Source organism: Apteryx mantelli, chromosome 2 (genome assembly GCF_036417845.1).
Source record: "Apteryx mantelli isolate bAptMan1 chromosome 2, bAptMan1.hap1, whole genome shotgun sequence".
NCBI classification, from domain to species: Eukaryota; Metazoa; Chordata; class Aves; order Apterygiformes; family Apterygidae; genus Apteryx; species Apteryx mantelli.
The window spans coordinates 134,325,022-134,343,022 of NC_089979.1; the positions used below are offsets into that span (position 1 = coordinate 134,325,022).

General features: G+C 37.7%; 1 protein-coding gene across 1 annotated transcript in view; it reads right to left on the reverse strand.

The window, feature by feature from the left end:
* The window catches only part of DNAH11 (dynein axonemal heavy chain 11), a 137,809-nt gene that overhangs the window by 45,689 nt on the left and 74,119 nt on the right, over positions 1–18,001 (reverse strand). Inside the window, 2 exon segments of the mRNA XM_067292188.1 lie at positions 5,260–5,406; positions 7,431–7,664. Of these exon segments, the coding sequence (XP_067148289.1) occupies positions 5,260–5,406; positions 7,431–7,664 (381 nt within the window).

Below are 18,001 nucleotides of genomic sequence, written 5' to 3' on the forward strand. Positions count from 1 at the left end.
TCTGGTATATGATGTTCCTTTCTTCCCTGCTGCTCTGAATCTGAAGCATCTCTGCATGCTGCTCTGCCCTTTTAAGGACAATAGCATGAGGTAGGAGGAGGAAACCTGCTGAATCCCACCTTTGCGGAGAAAACACATATTGCGAATAAAAGAGATGAATATGTAAACTGAGGAGGAAGGAAACTGAATAGTTTTGGATTGGTATACCAGAAACTGTTTTTGTTTATACTTAAGCACAAATGTCTGTATGACAAAAAAACTTTATCTGAGTTATTATAATAACATGATATTCTCCATCATACTCCACTGCTCACTTTTGCAGACTGAAAAAACAAGAAACAGCTACCTATGCTTTATTGCTGAAAATGGTTTATATTTGAAATATTCACATTTCAAATTCTCTTCTTCGTAGGCTGTTCTGATTTCAGCCTCTACAACTTTGCCTTATTTTTATTATCATTTTAGATGAATGTATAGTTAACCTGATGATGTTTTTCTTTTGATTTACTAATGAAAATATGTATGGCACTTCAGCACTATTTTGGAAGTACTCACCAGAGTAAAGCTGAAAGGAAGATGGTGCTCTCAGAGACCAGATCAGCATTTGTAAGACAGTAAAACCTTATAGGTTAATTAATAGACTATTAATTAGCATAGCCTTCTCTCCTTCAGACTAATGAAGCACAACACACTATCACAACAATTCTGTGACAGGGCTACGTGACAGATTTATGCAATTCCTGTTCATTTTGGTGAGACTACTGGTATGACAAACTACATAACAGATACAAGATTAACAGATTCTGTATGATGCCCAATTTCCTTCTTGTCTAGGACACTACAATGCAAAACATTGGAAGCAATGCCTTCTTTGCAATCTTGATATCTAAGGACATAAAAGAGAGGTATGCCTGTTAGAAGAGGAATGTATATTTACTAGAGCAATAGACATATCCTCTTTACTTTTTTTTTCCTTCAGCTAAGCCTTCAACTTCCTCTTGCTGAAAAATTGAGAGTATGAAGACTGTCCTGGTAGATGCACCTGTCTACCAGATTGAGATCAAGCATGTCTGTATGGATGTAAAAATGATCTATTTGTACAGATGCTTTTGAAAAAAGGAGGAGCCTGTAAGCTTATGAAGATACATCAGATAGTAAATGCTCCTCGTTCCCGACAGGAACCTGGTGACCACTATGCGAAATACAAGAAATTCAGAAGGACTCCTGTTAGGAATTCTATATAATATTGTAGTACAGGATGCAAACATGAGAAGTTTAGTAATCAAGGGTAGGTAACCAGGTAAGGTATTTGGAAGAAAAAGCTGGGAAATAGTAGGACAGTCTGTTACTTTTGAGGAGCTACCAAATACAGTGGAGAGCTCAGTAGCTTAGGCCACTTCAACAGGTAAACTACGAGCATTTAATAATCTATGTTCAAATGCAGAAGCTGGTGCTAAGCAAAGAGATGTATGGGGGAGGTGAAGCAGGGATTTTTCAGTAAGATTTTGAGAACCAAAACCATTTTTCTCACTCCCCCATTTTTCCCCTTCAAAATAATCAGAGAAGATACCATGGAGCCAATGGCCAGTTCCAGTGACATACTGTGGTCTTCCCTAACCAGTGTAATACATCAGATTTGTCAAAATAGCCTACACCTTTTGGTAAACTTACCTTTCTCTTTTTCTTTTAATTACTCAATTCCAAGCCTGAAACTATATACATCAGCAAGGGAGAGAACAGAAGGAAAAGGAGATATCCTATGTGGAAATACTGTAGTTATTTAATTTCAAGTATGGAAACTAATTAGATAACAATCTAAGCAGATTTGTCAAAACTCTTATTTGGGCTTATTAGTGGCTTAGATCAATGACTTTACATTAGTTAGCAAAAGGCTTAAGTGAAATCTGAGTGCCTGCACAACTTTCTGATATGGTTTAATTATCTCTTTTAAAGCTGATTATGTTTCTATTGGTGCATATTTATCTGGTGGATTAACCCTGGAGGGATTTCTGTATCACCTGCAATTGCGTATTTGGAACATTATCATACACATTTTTAAGGATATATTGCATGGGGCTAAAGTCAGTTATACTTGGTTGGTCTTTATCTTTGTACTTCACACTGAATAGCTTCTCATGCAAACATTTCATGTTAGGTCTTGCTTAAATAAAGTTTAATTACAGAGAAAGAAGATACTACAGTGATCAAGATGTTAATATTTGGATCAAGCAATGTGTGCTGGCAGTAATAAGCCCCTGTAATAATTTAATATCCTTACTAAATTTGTTTATACAATTGTCTGGGGGCACTTTCCATATATACACTTATTAAATGTGACACACAGATATTATCCAAGGAAAGAACACAGATTAAAAATTAACATGCAGTACAAAATAAATGACAAGTTACTAACAAAGTTGAATCTTTTCCCCATCTCTCGTGAAGGACAAGTCCAAAACAGAAGTCATGGAAGTTTTAGGATGAAATTCTCAGTGGTTGTTGGTTGGCATCTTAGCCACAGCATATTTTTAAAATTAAATATTGCATATTTGTTTGGCTTATATTTTCTCTACACATGGTTGAGACCCAAGTTACTGAAATCAACTTACAAGGAAAAAAGTTTAAATCTATAACCAAGATACTCTTTTAAATTCATTAAGGATGTAAGTATGTGAACAGTTATTATACATACATTACATAGTGCTTCTAACATCACACAGTATTTTTCCTTTAAAGTCACACAAATATTATAGTTCTGTATCTGTTTTTTCCTATGTTTAGTTGTTCTTTGCTTGTTGATGCACAAAGAAAATATGGGACAAGCTCATTTTTCTTAAAGGAGGAAAAATTAAACAGAAGAGGTTGGAGATAAGGTTTAGAAAGGTATTCCTCAAACCCACTTCCCCTCCCAAAAGGGGACCAAGGAGCTTTTCCTCCTTGTCTTCAGAAATTTAGTCCCCTTCACATCAGTAATTCCTATGGTATTGAGCTCTTAAATGATGGCTAAATTGCTAGAAAAGCTGGAAGCAGCATGTCCTTTTGTGTGCCCTTAGCAATCAGACCACGAGTACAGTGTGGTCTGTAAATACACCATGTAAATAAAGAGTGTACTTCAACTAAGGAAGATAAATCAGACTGGTCAGACTGTATCCATCTTTGTTCCTATCCTCCTATGCTAGTGTCAACTGCATATCTACACCATGCTCTGCTTGTTTTCTTTCTTTGAAGGGATGGGCCAGTCTTTTAGAAGGCAATGGCATATGCATCTTTATCCGTAAACCACTCTGGATGGCATCATTCAGAGCATACAAACTGCCAGCAAAATGACAGCAATGTTATGGCCCACTATTTTAAAATCTTAGCAGAGTGACGCTCGTAGTCAGACCCTTGTTGATTACTGTACAGATATGTAACTCTGCCACATTTATGGGGCATCCAAACTGACCCCACTTTTCTTCATGAATCTGATCTAGAGTGACTTCCACTCTTTATCTCTTAGGTAATACATCACTCTAAGGCGATACCTCCAAGGCATTTACTGGCTTAAATACTGTAAAACTCACAACACCCTTATAAACTTCAGGTTGAAACCTATGGAACTGGAAAGTTAAATAATTTTTTAAAGGGTGGTCAATTTTAATCAGCTATAAAGGGTATTCACAAACTATTTAGCTGAAAGATGAATTCTCATTTGCTGATTTCTTTATAACAAAAATTATAGAAGATTAATATTTAGAAACCATCTTCAGCCTTATGAAATAGCTTTAGATTAATGTAGCACAAAATGACACTTTCATTCCAACGAAAACATTTCAGAAGTACAATAAAGCACTGAACAGGGGAGTATGGTAATTGTTAGGGGCATGAAGCTGAGCCTCATCCCTGAAACAAAGTGCCCCAAAGGTGCAATTATCCCACAGTAATCACTCTGTGTGTTTCACCTAGCTGCTTAATAAAGTAATTTGAATTGTATTAAGGGCATTTCTTTATCATCCTAAATTTACCAGAAGCATACAGAACTAACAGAGGAAAAGCACCACTGAAAAGTATTCGGTAAGACACCGAGCTTTTTGATCCAGTTTGTGCAAATTTAATTAATTGCAGTCTTCTGACTTTAAACTTTGTGGAATTTTTTCTAGGTCCTATGTAAGATATGCATCAGTTAAAGGCTGAATTCATAATTAGCATGATCTAGAGAAATATAAAGGTTCTGATCCAGTCTTCATTTATACCATTGGCAAAAATCTCTTTTTCGTCAGTGAAATTAAGGTAAGACACAAGGTAATTATTAAAAGTACTGAATATCATCTAATAATAATAAATTTTTAAGAAACAAAACAAAAGAGAATGAAAGACAAGGAGAAGATGAAGTTTTGATTGCTGTTGGACAGTGTAGTTTTCCCCATTCATCAGCATCTGAAAACTGTTTACAACACTAACTTGAAGTAACTTTCACATTTGGAAATCAGGAGTCAACAGCTATTGTGAATCATTTAAAATTTTCTTTCTGTAGTATTGATAAAAGATACAACATACATTAGATTTTGTAGCAAAATGCCAGAGTTGAATATGGCCTTTGGGCTTTAAGGCAGAGGAACTTCAGTTTATAGCATTCCATACTTGTTTTTATTTCAAAATGTACTTTCTGTGGTAGGTTAGAAGTTTAGAGTCTGGATGAAATTATGCATTTTTATCCAGGTGGTGAGGACTAATGCATATAAACTTCTCTCTCCAATATGAAAGTTGATAATTAATGTTAATATGCTGAACTAAGAAAAAGGAGGAAGATCAACACTGATGAAGAATCTAATTAGGAATGCTATCATAATCTTAAAATTTGAGGTTTACACCTTGTAATATTGCAAGACACTGGAATGGACTTCTATATCAATTGAGTTGTTCAATTTACCTAAAATCTTAAAGCCTTTAGAAATCTGAAGTGCTCAGAGATGACTCCCTGACCTTTACTGTATTACAAATAGTTCTGATTCTCAAGATCCACATCCATTAAATGCTTGAACGAGTTCAGTATTTATTGTTCTCTCATCTCATTAAAATAGCTAAAAGGTTGGGAAAAGGCATAATGTAAAGAAAGGTCAAGTGGTAATCATGGTGTGAAATGATGTTACAGGTGTAAGTATAATAATTCTTTAGACTTTATGCTCCCCAGAGAGGAAGTTGTTCAAAACTGTTCACCTAAAAAGGTTTATTTTGTGCTAAATATAGCTCAACAGCACTAAATGGGGGAATTAGACTGACCTTTTGCTCCTCTGCATCTGCAATGGCCCTTTCTTGGCTCACTTTCTCAGTCTGAAACCCTATCTTAGCAATCAAAGCTTCAGCATCTTGATTTCTCAGTTGCAGTTCTGCCTTTTGAGAAGCAAGTTTGGATTTTAGATCTTCTACCTACAGGGCAAAAGGCAATGCGTTATTTGGGAGCAACTAACTATGGGAGTTACTAACTATGATTCTTGAAAGATTACATCATATGTGCCCCCAAAAGCTGAAACTGAAAATAAAATTCGTGCACATTTCACAGGTCTCAGTACTAAAAATGTCACTTTTTCCTTTTTACCTTTTATTTTGTTTCTATACAACAGCTCCATGTTTGTAGCTCACAGAATTTTGCTGACCTAAAGGATTAAACAAGAATGGTCTAACTACACCCACCAGAAACTCCACAGCTCCTTTGAGATGCCACATGCTATGTCTGTTCAGTTGCTGAGGTTGTTTGTGTAACCAGACATCTTTTAAGCAGCACAACACAACAAGCTGCTGCGGTGCCTGGCAAAGATGCAAACATAAAAGCAAAAAGACATGTTGGAAAATGCTTGGTGATTGCTCCGAAGAGATAATACCAGTAGAGGTTTGCTGAAAGATTAAGCCAAACTGACACTGATTAACAAAGGCTACTTGTTAGCTTGCTGAAAGAACAATTTATTGCCTGCCAGGCCAGAAACCCGTATGAAGATATCCACTGACAATATTTTTTATGTAACGGATATATTTTAAATATCTCTTCTCTATTTTCTTCCCTATCCCTCCAAGAATCTTATCTGGCAGCTATTCATGATATGAAGCTATATTTTAATCAGAAGGGACTATTGTTAACCTGATCTGGATAGAAGTGATAAGACAATGAGAAAGAAAAACATTAGTGGGCTTCAACTTTCTGCAAGTGGAAGGTCTTGAGGGTTCTTTGTTGGTGAACTCCTGAAATCTATTACAAAAACCTACAAAATTTATCTTTTTGAAATTTGTCCATTTTGAAATGAGAAGGAAACAAAGCTGGGATACTGACTTCTTTGCAATAGAGTCTCTACAAAAAACCCTAAATCTCTCCCTGCATTTCATTTTTAATTGATTCGACCTGATTTTTTATCTTTTTCTTTCTGAAAAACTAGAGTGCTGCATTTGATATTGTTGTGCAGAGCTCCAGGCTGCAGAGATTAAAAATGGCTTAGTGTTCAAATATCTGACTAAACAGAAGCTAAAGCTAAGCACAGGTTAGGAGCTGTGTTTGCTAGGATAGCATGCAACGCCTAAAATCCTCAAATTACCTTTGGCCACTGTCAAATAACAATTTAGAGAAAGAGAGAGTTTTAAACCTTTACTAGCATAGGATATCTTATTAAAAATAAACTTAAAACAATCATGCTTTCTGTTGACCATTTGTTTTTGCAGATCTTCAGCTTGAGAAATGAGAATAAGCCAGGCAGGGTCCCGTTACGATTCTCACGCAGGAGCACCAAGCTGCAGTGCTACACAAAGACTGTAACTGAGCATTTCATTTGCAGATTTTTATACAAAACACACTGGCTTTCTATCTTTAATGAAGAAATTGCTGGATTATGGCTTGTCTTCAACAACTGCAAAAAAGAGGTTTCCCTTCTGTCTTTGTGGACTGAACTAGTCAAAACTGAACTGTAAAACTCAACTGTAGGCAGAAGTGTTGCTCAGGGGCTATCTGGGACTACGCCCACAAGGAGATGATGACAGTTGACGTAAAGGCTCTCCACGGGTTACTCCTGCCCTTGTTACCCCTAAGCTGGGTCACTGCCCATGCACCAAAACCCCACATACATTACTGCATCACTTCTCACTATGGTCTGGCTTTTATTGTGACATTTACCGCTCCTTCCCGCCACCTTTACCTGTGGCCCTGCTACACTCCCCTTCTGTCTAGGCTTTAGCCTTGCTTTAATGGAGCGACCCCTCTTTCCAAAGGCAGCTAAAGAGCACAAAGGAGGGCTATGTGAAATAAAAAAAAAAGTTTCAAAAATCAAGTAATTTCAGTGAAGCACAAAAATGTCATATCAGAACTAATCAATACAATGAAAAGGTGCTGTGACAATTTTTTTTATTAGTAATAAAAATCCCTGCATTATTTATAAAGAATGAAGGAAAAGATTGTTACTTTCATAATTTACCTGAAAAGCGATTGTCTTTATCTTCTGCATGCCATTCACCAAGCGTTCCATGTGTTCTGACACCTCCTTGCCTTTTTTCTCTAACAGGATCTTATAAAGCATGATTTGCTCCAGAAAACTCTTTGGAGTAGTGTAATTGTATCGCTTCTCATTACGATTGTATTTGGCACTCAGTGCATTCACACTGGTGTGGGCATAAGCCATGAAATTGCTAATGGACTCCTGGATAAGTGGCTGAACATATCCAAGAAACAAGAACAAATTTAAACACAGGAGCAAAGAAATGTTTCAAAAATTAAATATATCTATATATGCCAGAAAAGGTTACGCTTCTAAGGATGTCTCGTTCATAACAATATTCTTCAGTCTATCCAGAATGTAATTTTGTCAGCATGTAAAAAACATTAAACCAGAATACGCCTCTGCCAACTTTTTAGCATATTAATTAATTAATTCTGCGCTGGTATTCATAAGGTCTTCATCACCATAGGAACTGAGTGATTCAATATAATTTCTTTTTTTTTTGCATAAGTACTCCTAAAAGCTAAAAATAGTGATGAAATCAGTCACTATACTGTTATATGCAGAGCTAATGCTCCAGGAATTTGCTATTTTGCCTTTGGAAATCTTGTCTAAAAAATCCCATATAGGTTAAAAAAAATATAAGAGGGAGTAGCTGCTCTAATTACACTGATCCCCACATACCTCAGATATATCATCAAATTCCTGTTCAGAATCAATGCATTTATGTCATTAGTTTCAAATGGAACAGAACTGGACTCCACAAATAAGATTTCTAAGGGTGTACAGTTCCTGCTTATCTGTGCTTGTCAAAGTCAGCAATAAACTAACATAAACTGGTATGGGAGCAGGATTAAACCAATGTGGAGTGCTTTTAAAAGTATCACTTTAAGTCTCTGCAGAGAAAATACCATGAAGTTTCAGAAAATTAGCAAGATTTCTGTGCTGGAGAGACTTGCCACCTGGCTTGAGCTACATACACCCTGCCCCAACCATACAAGAAAATCCATTTCTGGTGAAGGTTTTGAGAGCTCAGTCTCATGAATATCAAGGAGAAACTATCGGTTTTGAGTGGGTTTTGATTAGAAAGGTAATTATGACTTAATGTACTTCAGAGTCGCTCCAAGCTGTGACAGGTTCCCTTCCCTACCTGCCATTTGTGCACCAAAACAAAATGTGTGCCTACAACTCAGAGCAAATCGCAGCGTGTTGCAGAAGGGACCCCCAGCAGTCCTGTGCAAGTGGGGAGGGGGCGAAGGGAAATGCAAGTCAGGAGCCTCCCGCCAGCTAGAGTGGGCTGTGGTGGGGACCACACAGTAGTGCATGAGGCTTCACTCTCATCACAGGAAGGAAAATAGAGCTGTTAGACTGGGAAACCCTTTTTACATACTATATGATAAACATAATAGGCTAGGCATATTTAAAACAGTTCAAGATGGTCATTTAGTCACATATTCCTGAGCAAAATGCAGAGGTAAAATGCTGTTTTCATTTGCTTCACATAAGCAAGAAGGCAGAGAAGGCACAGGAGAGAGGTAGTTCCAGGGCTAAAGCTCCAAGGTACTTTTTCTGAATTTTTCCAAGACTGAACTAGCAAATCTAAGATACTACTACCTTGCTTTGATTTAGAGTATACTTCATTGGGATAAAGTTGGAATAAGAAATCCCAAATTAATTGTTTTCTAAATCTACCAGTATTACTGGAATATATTCACATAAATGTCTAAGCAAGAGTACTGCATGCAAAATTAACAGGGAAATACTAAGAAAACCTATTTAACTCCATTATTGAAGTAACTTCCATTTTGTCCTCTATGACTTCTAGCATACTTAACTTTATAATTTGTGGAGTCACATCTCCCTCATTTTAATGATTATTTATTGCATTCTGTGCAAGATGAACCCAGTTCAATTAATCAAGGGAAGCCTAAAAATCAATTAATATGAATTAAATGAGCTACACCAACTCTTAGGAAAGTCACACATAATTTACCAAAGCATTGTCAATAATGCTTAGAGATCTTTGGGAAAATTGCTCATGAGTGGCTGTTGATGCAGTTAAATGTTTTAAGCCTACATCATTAATATTACAATCAGGTTGATGCAAAAACACTTGCCATTTTTCTCAGTAAGAAACCTCATTATTTTCTTGTGACTTTTAAAAGCTAGTTTAAAAGAATACTTGTTTCACCCATGATTACAACAGAAATTGAAACAAGGACTAAATAAAGAATGATTTGCATATGGGGAAGGCAGAAATAAATTGTGTTACAAATAAGAAAAATAATCAGAACAGCATTTGCTGAAGCAAAGCTCGCATAAACTCACCTTATATCACATATCCCCCCAAAATAATTTCTAAAAGCAAGGCTAGTCAGCAGGAATGGGCATTTTACGCAGATTTGAGCGGCCTCAAAGAGAAATGTTTCAGCCTTTCTTTCCTTCCCCCTGCTTTTTTTTTAATTGTCCATGATGTACACGTACCCTGCAGTACCGATCTTCCTAGGCAAAGACAACCTTCTTACACATGATCCTTATGAGAGGTCTCTACTCAGCAACCCTGAAAAGCCCTCTAACAACAGTTTCATTTGTAAATCAGTGAGGGAAGAAGTGGGTTCCGGTAGAACTGGAAGTGGCCCGAGACAACTTGTCTCAATGGGGCAAAATAACTATTGTTATCAAGCTTAACAAAATGGCACAGCATGGGAGACACTCCGCGCCAGAGAGCAGCTGGTTGTAATTCACACTGTTTTTCAGAAAACACTAATCGTTCCCGAACAGACCTCTTTGATGATTGGTCTTCCCTGCATTTTCAATTTGTCACTTTCTCTTATGATAAGGTCAGCAGTGACAGCACTTCCTGACATTAACAGCTGGGGCTTTTAAAAGGGTCATTGTGGAACTACTAATTGCAGTAATTTTATTAGCATAAATTATTTATTCTACCATTCATTTATCTCCTTTTTTTTTTTTTAATACTACATTGTACTTTTCAATATATGCTCGTTCAGGGTTGTAGGCAATGGAAATTATTATTGCTAATTTAGCCTTTTTTATTAAAAAAGCAAACAAAAAAGAGTTTATACAGTAACAAAATCTGATTTAATTGTAGTTCACTAGAAAGCATAAAGTAGCTTGAAGCCAATAACTGAGATTAGGTTGTTACAACTCAAACCTATTCAATAGTCCTAAAGAAGACTATGCAATAAGCCTATATGCAATTTGAAAGAAAATTCAAGTTTGAAGTCTGTTCATTTTTGTGCAATCTCTTAATTTAGGCCTTAGCTGACAGACTTTTAAGCATGCAAAACATCAATGTAACTTACTAGTAGAGTCTAGAGGCAAGTTTTGCCTAAGTCCTCCCTATTACTTTCTTCAGGATCTAAATTAGTCATTGCAAAAGTGCCCAATCTTAGCCTTTTGCAGTTAAGTTTTAGCTAACTGAAACATGCCTAGCAAAGTACAAAAATGACCAATGCCACTGAACTCCTTGAATGCATCTTGCAGACAGTTATCAAAACTGAGAATGAAATCAACCCGTTTTTTATCCGAAGGAAGAGATAACTGAGGGGTAGAGGGGGAATGCAATCCTCCTCTTGAAAGAGGCAAGGGGAGAACGCAAAGAAGTTATTTCAGGCTTCTGCTTTGCCATATCACACAATGTAAAATAATTCCAAATACAATGCACTAAGAACATAATGAATTTATCCTAGTTATGCTTAATAGCGTGCAATGTTTAATGCTAAGCACCAAGGGAGCAGCATACAAGACAGCAATAGCAAAAGACTCAAAGGAGATGGTAGTGGTGTAGACTGTTTGTTTTAAGAAGGCTGGATTAAATAATCATGGATTCTTTTATTCTGTGCTCAATGCTGATATGTGAAACTAGTTAAAAGCAATAAAGAGAGATTGATTTTGCATTGTGTAGATTTTAGAGACAAAGACACTATTTTAAAATACTTCAGAACACACTTTATACCAAACAAGGTATAAAGGAACTTCTGTAAATTCTTCAAGCTCAAAACATGGATTTCAGAACAAGGTTCTTTTCTTGTGTCTGTTTAAATGCAGGTTTAGCAGTTTGAGTACTGAAACAGAGGAGGGCACTCTTTTCCTTTCTTTTCTGTTCTCCCAAGAAATAAACACATCCAAATCAATTAAACTTCTGATGCTCTCCATTTACCTTCAAATACCTCCGAACTCACAACCTCTTGTCCTTAACCAACACATTGGTCAGTGTTCTCCCATTTGAAAAGGGGTGCATGGGACCTAGCTGCTGGGAAGCTTCAACAGGCACCATAATTAGGGATGATCACCCCTTCTTTCTGTCCAGACACTTTCGTGTATGGGAGAAGGGCCGTTTGAATCCCCTTTACACACACACTGACACTGCAGCTCACCATCTCCCTGCTGAGCTCAGTCTGCCCCCCTCCACCCACAGATAAACTGCATCTTCCAGAAGAGTACCTAGACTTGGTCTGAAGATTAAAAGATGGAGAATTCAACACTTCCTTCCCAATTCTCACAATCACCTTGAATTTTTTCTGGTTTTCCCTTAGCATTTAAATTCAGGAAGTTTCCTATTGCATTAAAGTCATGTAGATATGATGTCATATTTATACTGAACTTGTAAGAGAAATGAAAGATCATTAGCTTAATTTCAAGTAACCATAATTAAAAGCAATCTGTAATATCGCTATATAGTAATGATCAAAAAATCTAGCAATTACTACTTTGTTTTGAAACACTGAAATAAGACAGTTAGGAGTTAACTGTAAATTATACCAAGATATAGCAGACCTCACATGACTCTTCATAATGGACAGTATATTTACAATATGTTTCAGAAGTCCAGGCATACATGAGCTGCAGCTAGCAAGATTTCTCTGCTAAGAACAAACAAAAACCTTTCCTGAAATTTCTAAAATGGAGCAAGTGAAACTACATATCAGCACACCAGCCCTATAAATGAGAAAAGGAAAGGAAAACACCACCTATAAATCTTCACCTGACAGGGGATGCCAGACTGCAGCTAAGATTCCCTCTGTTCTTCAGGGTGGTCGTTTTCCATCCTGCTTCTCTTATTCTTCTGATATCCTAATATATCTCTGCAACTCTCCTGTCCTCCCCTCCCTTTACTAATTATTTTTCTGATCACTACTCCTTCACTTCCCTCTTACTCCCCCTCACACTCTTTGCTAGACACACCACACCTACCTTCCTGGTTTGATTTTGCTTTTCTTCTGTCTCTTTCAGTTAAGCCCCTCTCCTCTTCCCCCTCAACACTGTCACAGTTTCTGTTATTTCCATTCCTCCTCATGTTACTTCTGTTTTGGATTCATTTTTTCCATCACTTTCAAATCTTTCTCCTGTTTCCTGCTAGTATTTTTTAAACTTTGCTGTCTTATCTTCCAGTCTTCTAATTGGCTGCACATGTAGATGTGACTCAGGCACCAAGTACTGCTCTACATACGTGATGACACAGAAGCCTCCACTAAATGACAATACCATGTCTTGTCATTTTGTTAGTTATCATTTTTTTAACTTGTTGGGAACTATGCAGAAAAGATAGTTACTGGAAGTACTTAACACAGAGGTGCAAAATAGACTCATACAAAAGGTGCACAGTTGCACAGAACATCAAATTCTTCCCTACATATCTAAAAAGGAATTATATAGGAACCCAATCCTTAAGTTAAAAAAACAGTTTCAATATTAAAAGCTTAAATTCTGATGACCAGGTTGCATATTCAGAGGAGCAAAATATAAGTAGTTAAGGAACTGAAAAAAAGTATATGTATTTAAGTATGTATTTAAGTCAAAACAAAATGTCTGTTCTTTGGCAATAATTGCTCTTTTCTTCACATAACTGTAACAGTTTCTCTAAAATAAATGGGAATATGTAATTTGGTATCACATTCAAAAAGGGCAAAAGTTTGGCAGAGCCCACTGGACAACAAACAGCCATTCTAATAGCACTTCAAACATCTTACAAACCGTTAAAACAAAGGGGAGATGCAAAATATGAATTGTAAGGATCTGTAAGCATCACTTTCTCTTGCAGTCCTATAGGAGGCATCAGTATGCCGCTGGAGAGCCGGTGTGGGCAAGCACTGACAGAGCCTCCGCTGCCTGCCAGCCCGGCGAGTCGCCCGGCAGCCGGCAGATGTCCTTGGTCGCTCTCCATCGCACAAGCCCTGGGGAGGGGAAGGACCCGCAGGGCATCCTGGAAGCAGCCGCAGGGGTCCCTGCAGAGTTCGCTGCTCCTCGAACCCTTATTTCCTAACGACTCCGTATATTTTGTATAAGTTTGAATGGAGGACAAACATGGTAAAGGCATCAGTCTCTTACACAGGAAGTAGCTCTTTCTCTTCTCAGGCTTTTGTGCTAAAATTAAAGTTTACTGCAGAAATCAGACTTTGTACTGCTTTGTTCTTGAAGCACTACCTAAGTTGCCTGCACATTCTGGTGTCAAGTTTTGCAAACTCTTAAGACAGTCTCTTACCTGCTGTCCATGCCAGGACTTCATTACCAACTCCTGTCATCCCAACAGCATTTGCCTGGGAACTTGCACTATCATTGACTCAAAATAGAAGGCTCTTTCCTTAGGCATTCCTGAAATCCTCAGCCTGTCATGATTACAAATCCCTTATACAACTAAATGATCCCAATCATAATAGCATTCCAGAATGAAACTACTGCAACTACAGTTGCTGAAAGAAAATAAGTATTTTTTTTTTGTACATCTATATGAACTATTCCATCAGCAAATACTTGAGCAATCTGACCACTAGCACAACAGTAAGAGCAAACAGGGTGGAAAAACTCTTAGAAGAATACCAGGGAATCATTTCCCTAAAAGCTTGAAAAGACACTCACTGGTATATGAATATTTTGAAAACAAACCAAAAGCCAAACTCCAGACTGATCAGGAAAGAAGAGGGAATAATTACTCAGAAATTAAAATGCTAAATGAATTTATTGTGTGGCTGCTGGGGAAATTTTCACCTGTCTAGTTGCTGAACAGAGGGAAAACTGATAGTTCGTCTATAGTTAGGCTGGGCTGTACATTGCAATATTTCAGCCTCACTTCCCGCAGCACTAGTAAATGTATCTAACTGTACTGAAAGGGGTTAAATAAATCCCAAATCACAGAGATTCTAAATAGTCTAGAATTAAGGTATTCTGCAGAGAAGATAGCACTATGAGTTACACACATTTTTCTTTTCCTGCTTCCCTCTCTGCCTGTGCTAGAGAGCTCTCTAAATTCTGCCGAGGGAAGTGGGCTGTGACATGCCATAAGAATGCAGCTTTTGGAAGGGGTGAGCTTGAAGACAACCAATATGCAAGAAGGAGTAAAAAGGAATTGTTTTTTCAGCTTATTCAGTTATTGATCTTTCAGTGATCTCTGCTGCTTTCTTATATGACTGACGAGCTTGAAACCCAGTACCTCAATCCCCTCTGTTTCCTCAATGAACCTCCTGCTGATGGAGCGCAGGGCCTCCTGCAGCCACTCATGAAACCAGTCAATAGCAGCGCAGTTAGCTATGGCTGGGAACTTCTGAGCTCAGACTCTCAGCGTGGAACCAACTGGAGAGAAACACAGAATGATCTGTGGAGATGAAGAAGGAAAAGAGAGAAAAAAGAATTACAGGGCAAGTTGAGGCGATCAAAGAAAGGAATGCAATGAACCATGGCCCAGAGCTGGAGCAAGCCAGCTCACAGCTGAAATTCCAGACCAAATCAGCAGTTAATAAACTTAGTGGACTAGAATTTACTTTGGGCAAATAGATTTTACTCACACTCTACTGTACAAACAGAACATACTTAAAGCTTTCTTCCCCCCTCTCCAGGTTGCTATCAGTTACTTAGTTGGATAACTATAAATAAGAATGCAGCCACAAAGACTTGCTGGCACAGAGACAGCTTCAAAACATACATGCAGTTGATCACTGTGATACAATACCAGTTCTTGAGTTTCGAAATCTTTTTAAGCCATCTCTAGCCATTTAAATATTCACTGCAACGCTATTAAAAGAATGTGAAGGAAATGAGCACAGGATCCTTCCTAGTTTGTTTGTGAATTTTTAGTACTACTCTTTACAGAAAGTGGAAGGGGATGTCCAAACAAGGCTAAAATATTCAAAGAAAAATAATTCTGTGTTTGACTGTTAATATCACCAGGCCTACCTAGGGCAACTTTTGAGAAGGAAGGTTTATTTAGCCTCTCAGTTGTTATCTGTGGTCTACTTACTGCAATTATCACATCTTTTGGGTATTGTGTTTGGTTTTGGTTAATTAGCAAAACGACAAACTTTGGACTGTTTTAAGGCAGGAATGGACTCTCTGCTATGTTTTTTTTAATTGAAATGAATTATTTTTTCTATATAGGAGTACCTCAAAATATGTGGCATCAATATTGTTATTTTCAGTCAAAAATATCCAAATGTAATCAGAACAGATTATCACTTCCCCAACAATCACAGAAACCAGGACAAAGCCTAGTGGGGTACACCAGGGAAGTGACAGCTACATACTCTGTCTCTGGAGTCATCTGTCATGGACAGTATTATATGTTAACAGAAAATTGTCTGAAAAAATTGAGCCAGAGTAGAGGGGTAAAGAAGAAAAAAGTGAATGAAGAAAGGAGGAGTTTAACCTGAGAAAATATTTCACTGGGTTTTGGAGCAGTCAGAAAGGAGAGAAAGTGATGAGTAGATAGTAACACTGGGAAATGCCAAGCATCTATGGCATTTCAAAAGATCATCTGGAAAATGGAAAAGACTTGCTACTATCTCATAGAAAACACACACACAAAAAGCTGCAAAACACAAGGAACAATTTGCTGTAATTAACTCTTAGTTATGAGCAGGGATTAATATGTTTCAGTAGTACACAGTCAAAGCAAGCACATTTTTATCACTCAGAAAACAATGTGGGACAGAGACTTTTCCTGGGACACTTTTGACTTTGTAGAGCTTGGATTTTATGCAGGACTACAGGGCATATCCTTTTTTATTCCCACTCTTTTCAGCAAAATTAATTAATAAATGGCCACTGGCCACTAGCACTGGTCAGTGTGTAACTCACGAAAACCTTCTTTCTCATGGCTGCACAAACTGAGTGGGAGCTTGAGATTTCAGGCAGCTTCAGATGAATGAAGCCATTTTCAGAAGGGTGTGATACAGCCAAGCATAACAGCAAGTAAAGCACAACAAATGATCCCTTCTGTTGGGAGTCACTCTGGAAATGGAGGAGGTGAAAGGCAGAAGTGGTGAAAAACAATCATAAAAGAAAAAGAAGAGAGAGAAAGCTGAAAAAAGTAAGAGGAAAGAAGCAAGAAGGGCAAGCAGAGGCAATAGATGGCCTTTCACGGACTGACAGAAAGAAAGAGAAATGACACAGACTAAAATCCTGAATGGGGCAAAAATAGAAAGCAACTCACTGAAATCTTTACCGGTGGGTGAACCATAAAATAAATGAGAGTCCCCAAACACATACTTTAGACTACACTGACAGTTTATTGCACATTCCACCATTTTTCAGTCCATTTACTTTATATTTCTAAATGAAGGGTATTCACTAGTAAGCTATTCCGTTACCAACATACCTGCCAGCTTCCTATAGCTATGAGATCTCATAGTACGTTTCTCCTCTGTCTCATGTAAGGGTACATGGAGGACTATTCCATGTTAAACCACAGTTTTGAATTACTGTAGTTATTCTGGTCCTCCTGTTGATCTAGTTTATTGTCAAACAGAGAAAAACACCTCTCTCACATGAACCTAAAATTCTTATAACTAGAGGTCATTTGCATATTTGCCTAGAGAAGTACCTGAGAGTGTGTAAACAAGAGAAAGCAAGGGTTTCAAATCATTTGTGACCTTCAACTGCTGCAAGAACTACAAGCAGCAGTGCATTTTCTCACATTTGCAAGAAGATAAAGTCCTGCCCTCTCTTCAAGAGTTGTGGCAGAAATACAGCCTTCACTCTATGCCCATGCAAAAGGACAATGAAGTCCAGGGTATCTGGGGACATTACAAAGACTGGCCGATTGGCAAAGTGGCCCAAGGATACAGAAGAAAATATGTCATCTATACCGAATAGGATCAGCGTGAAAAGGCCAATGGCAGAAATGTTCATGTAGGAATCCGTCCTAGCAAGGCAGCAAATGCTACACTAAAACTGTACAAATTTCGCAAAAAGATCTTGGAATTTACAGCAAAATCTCACCAGGCTAGTGAGAAAGGAGGGCAAACAAGGGAGAAACAACCAAAATATGCAAGGATAAATAGTCTCCTATTTGACACCACTGAAGCTGCTACCCTTTCCCTCCCCTGCAAACTTTGAATCAAAGAGGTAAAGTAGACTAAGAATCTGCTAGATCTGCTTCAGGACCGTCAAAGTCTTGGATGCTTCTCTGAGCTTACTGAAGATTCTTCTGCATTATACCATGTGTCCTTCAATTAAATACTCCCTCTCCCTCTCATTCATGTTATCTCATTTTCTGACAAAACTCTATATTCAATTATAATATTAAAGTGAGACTC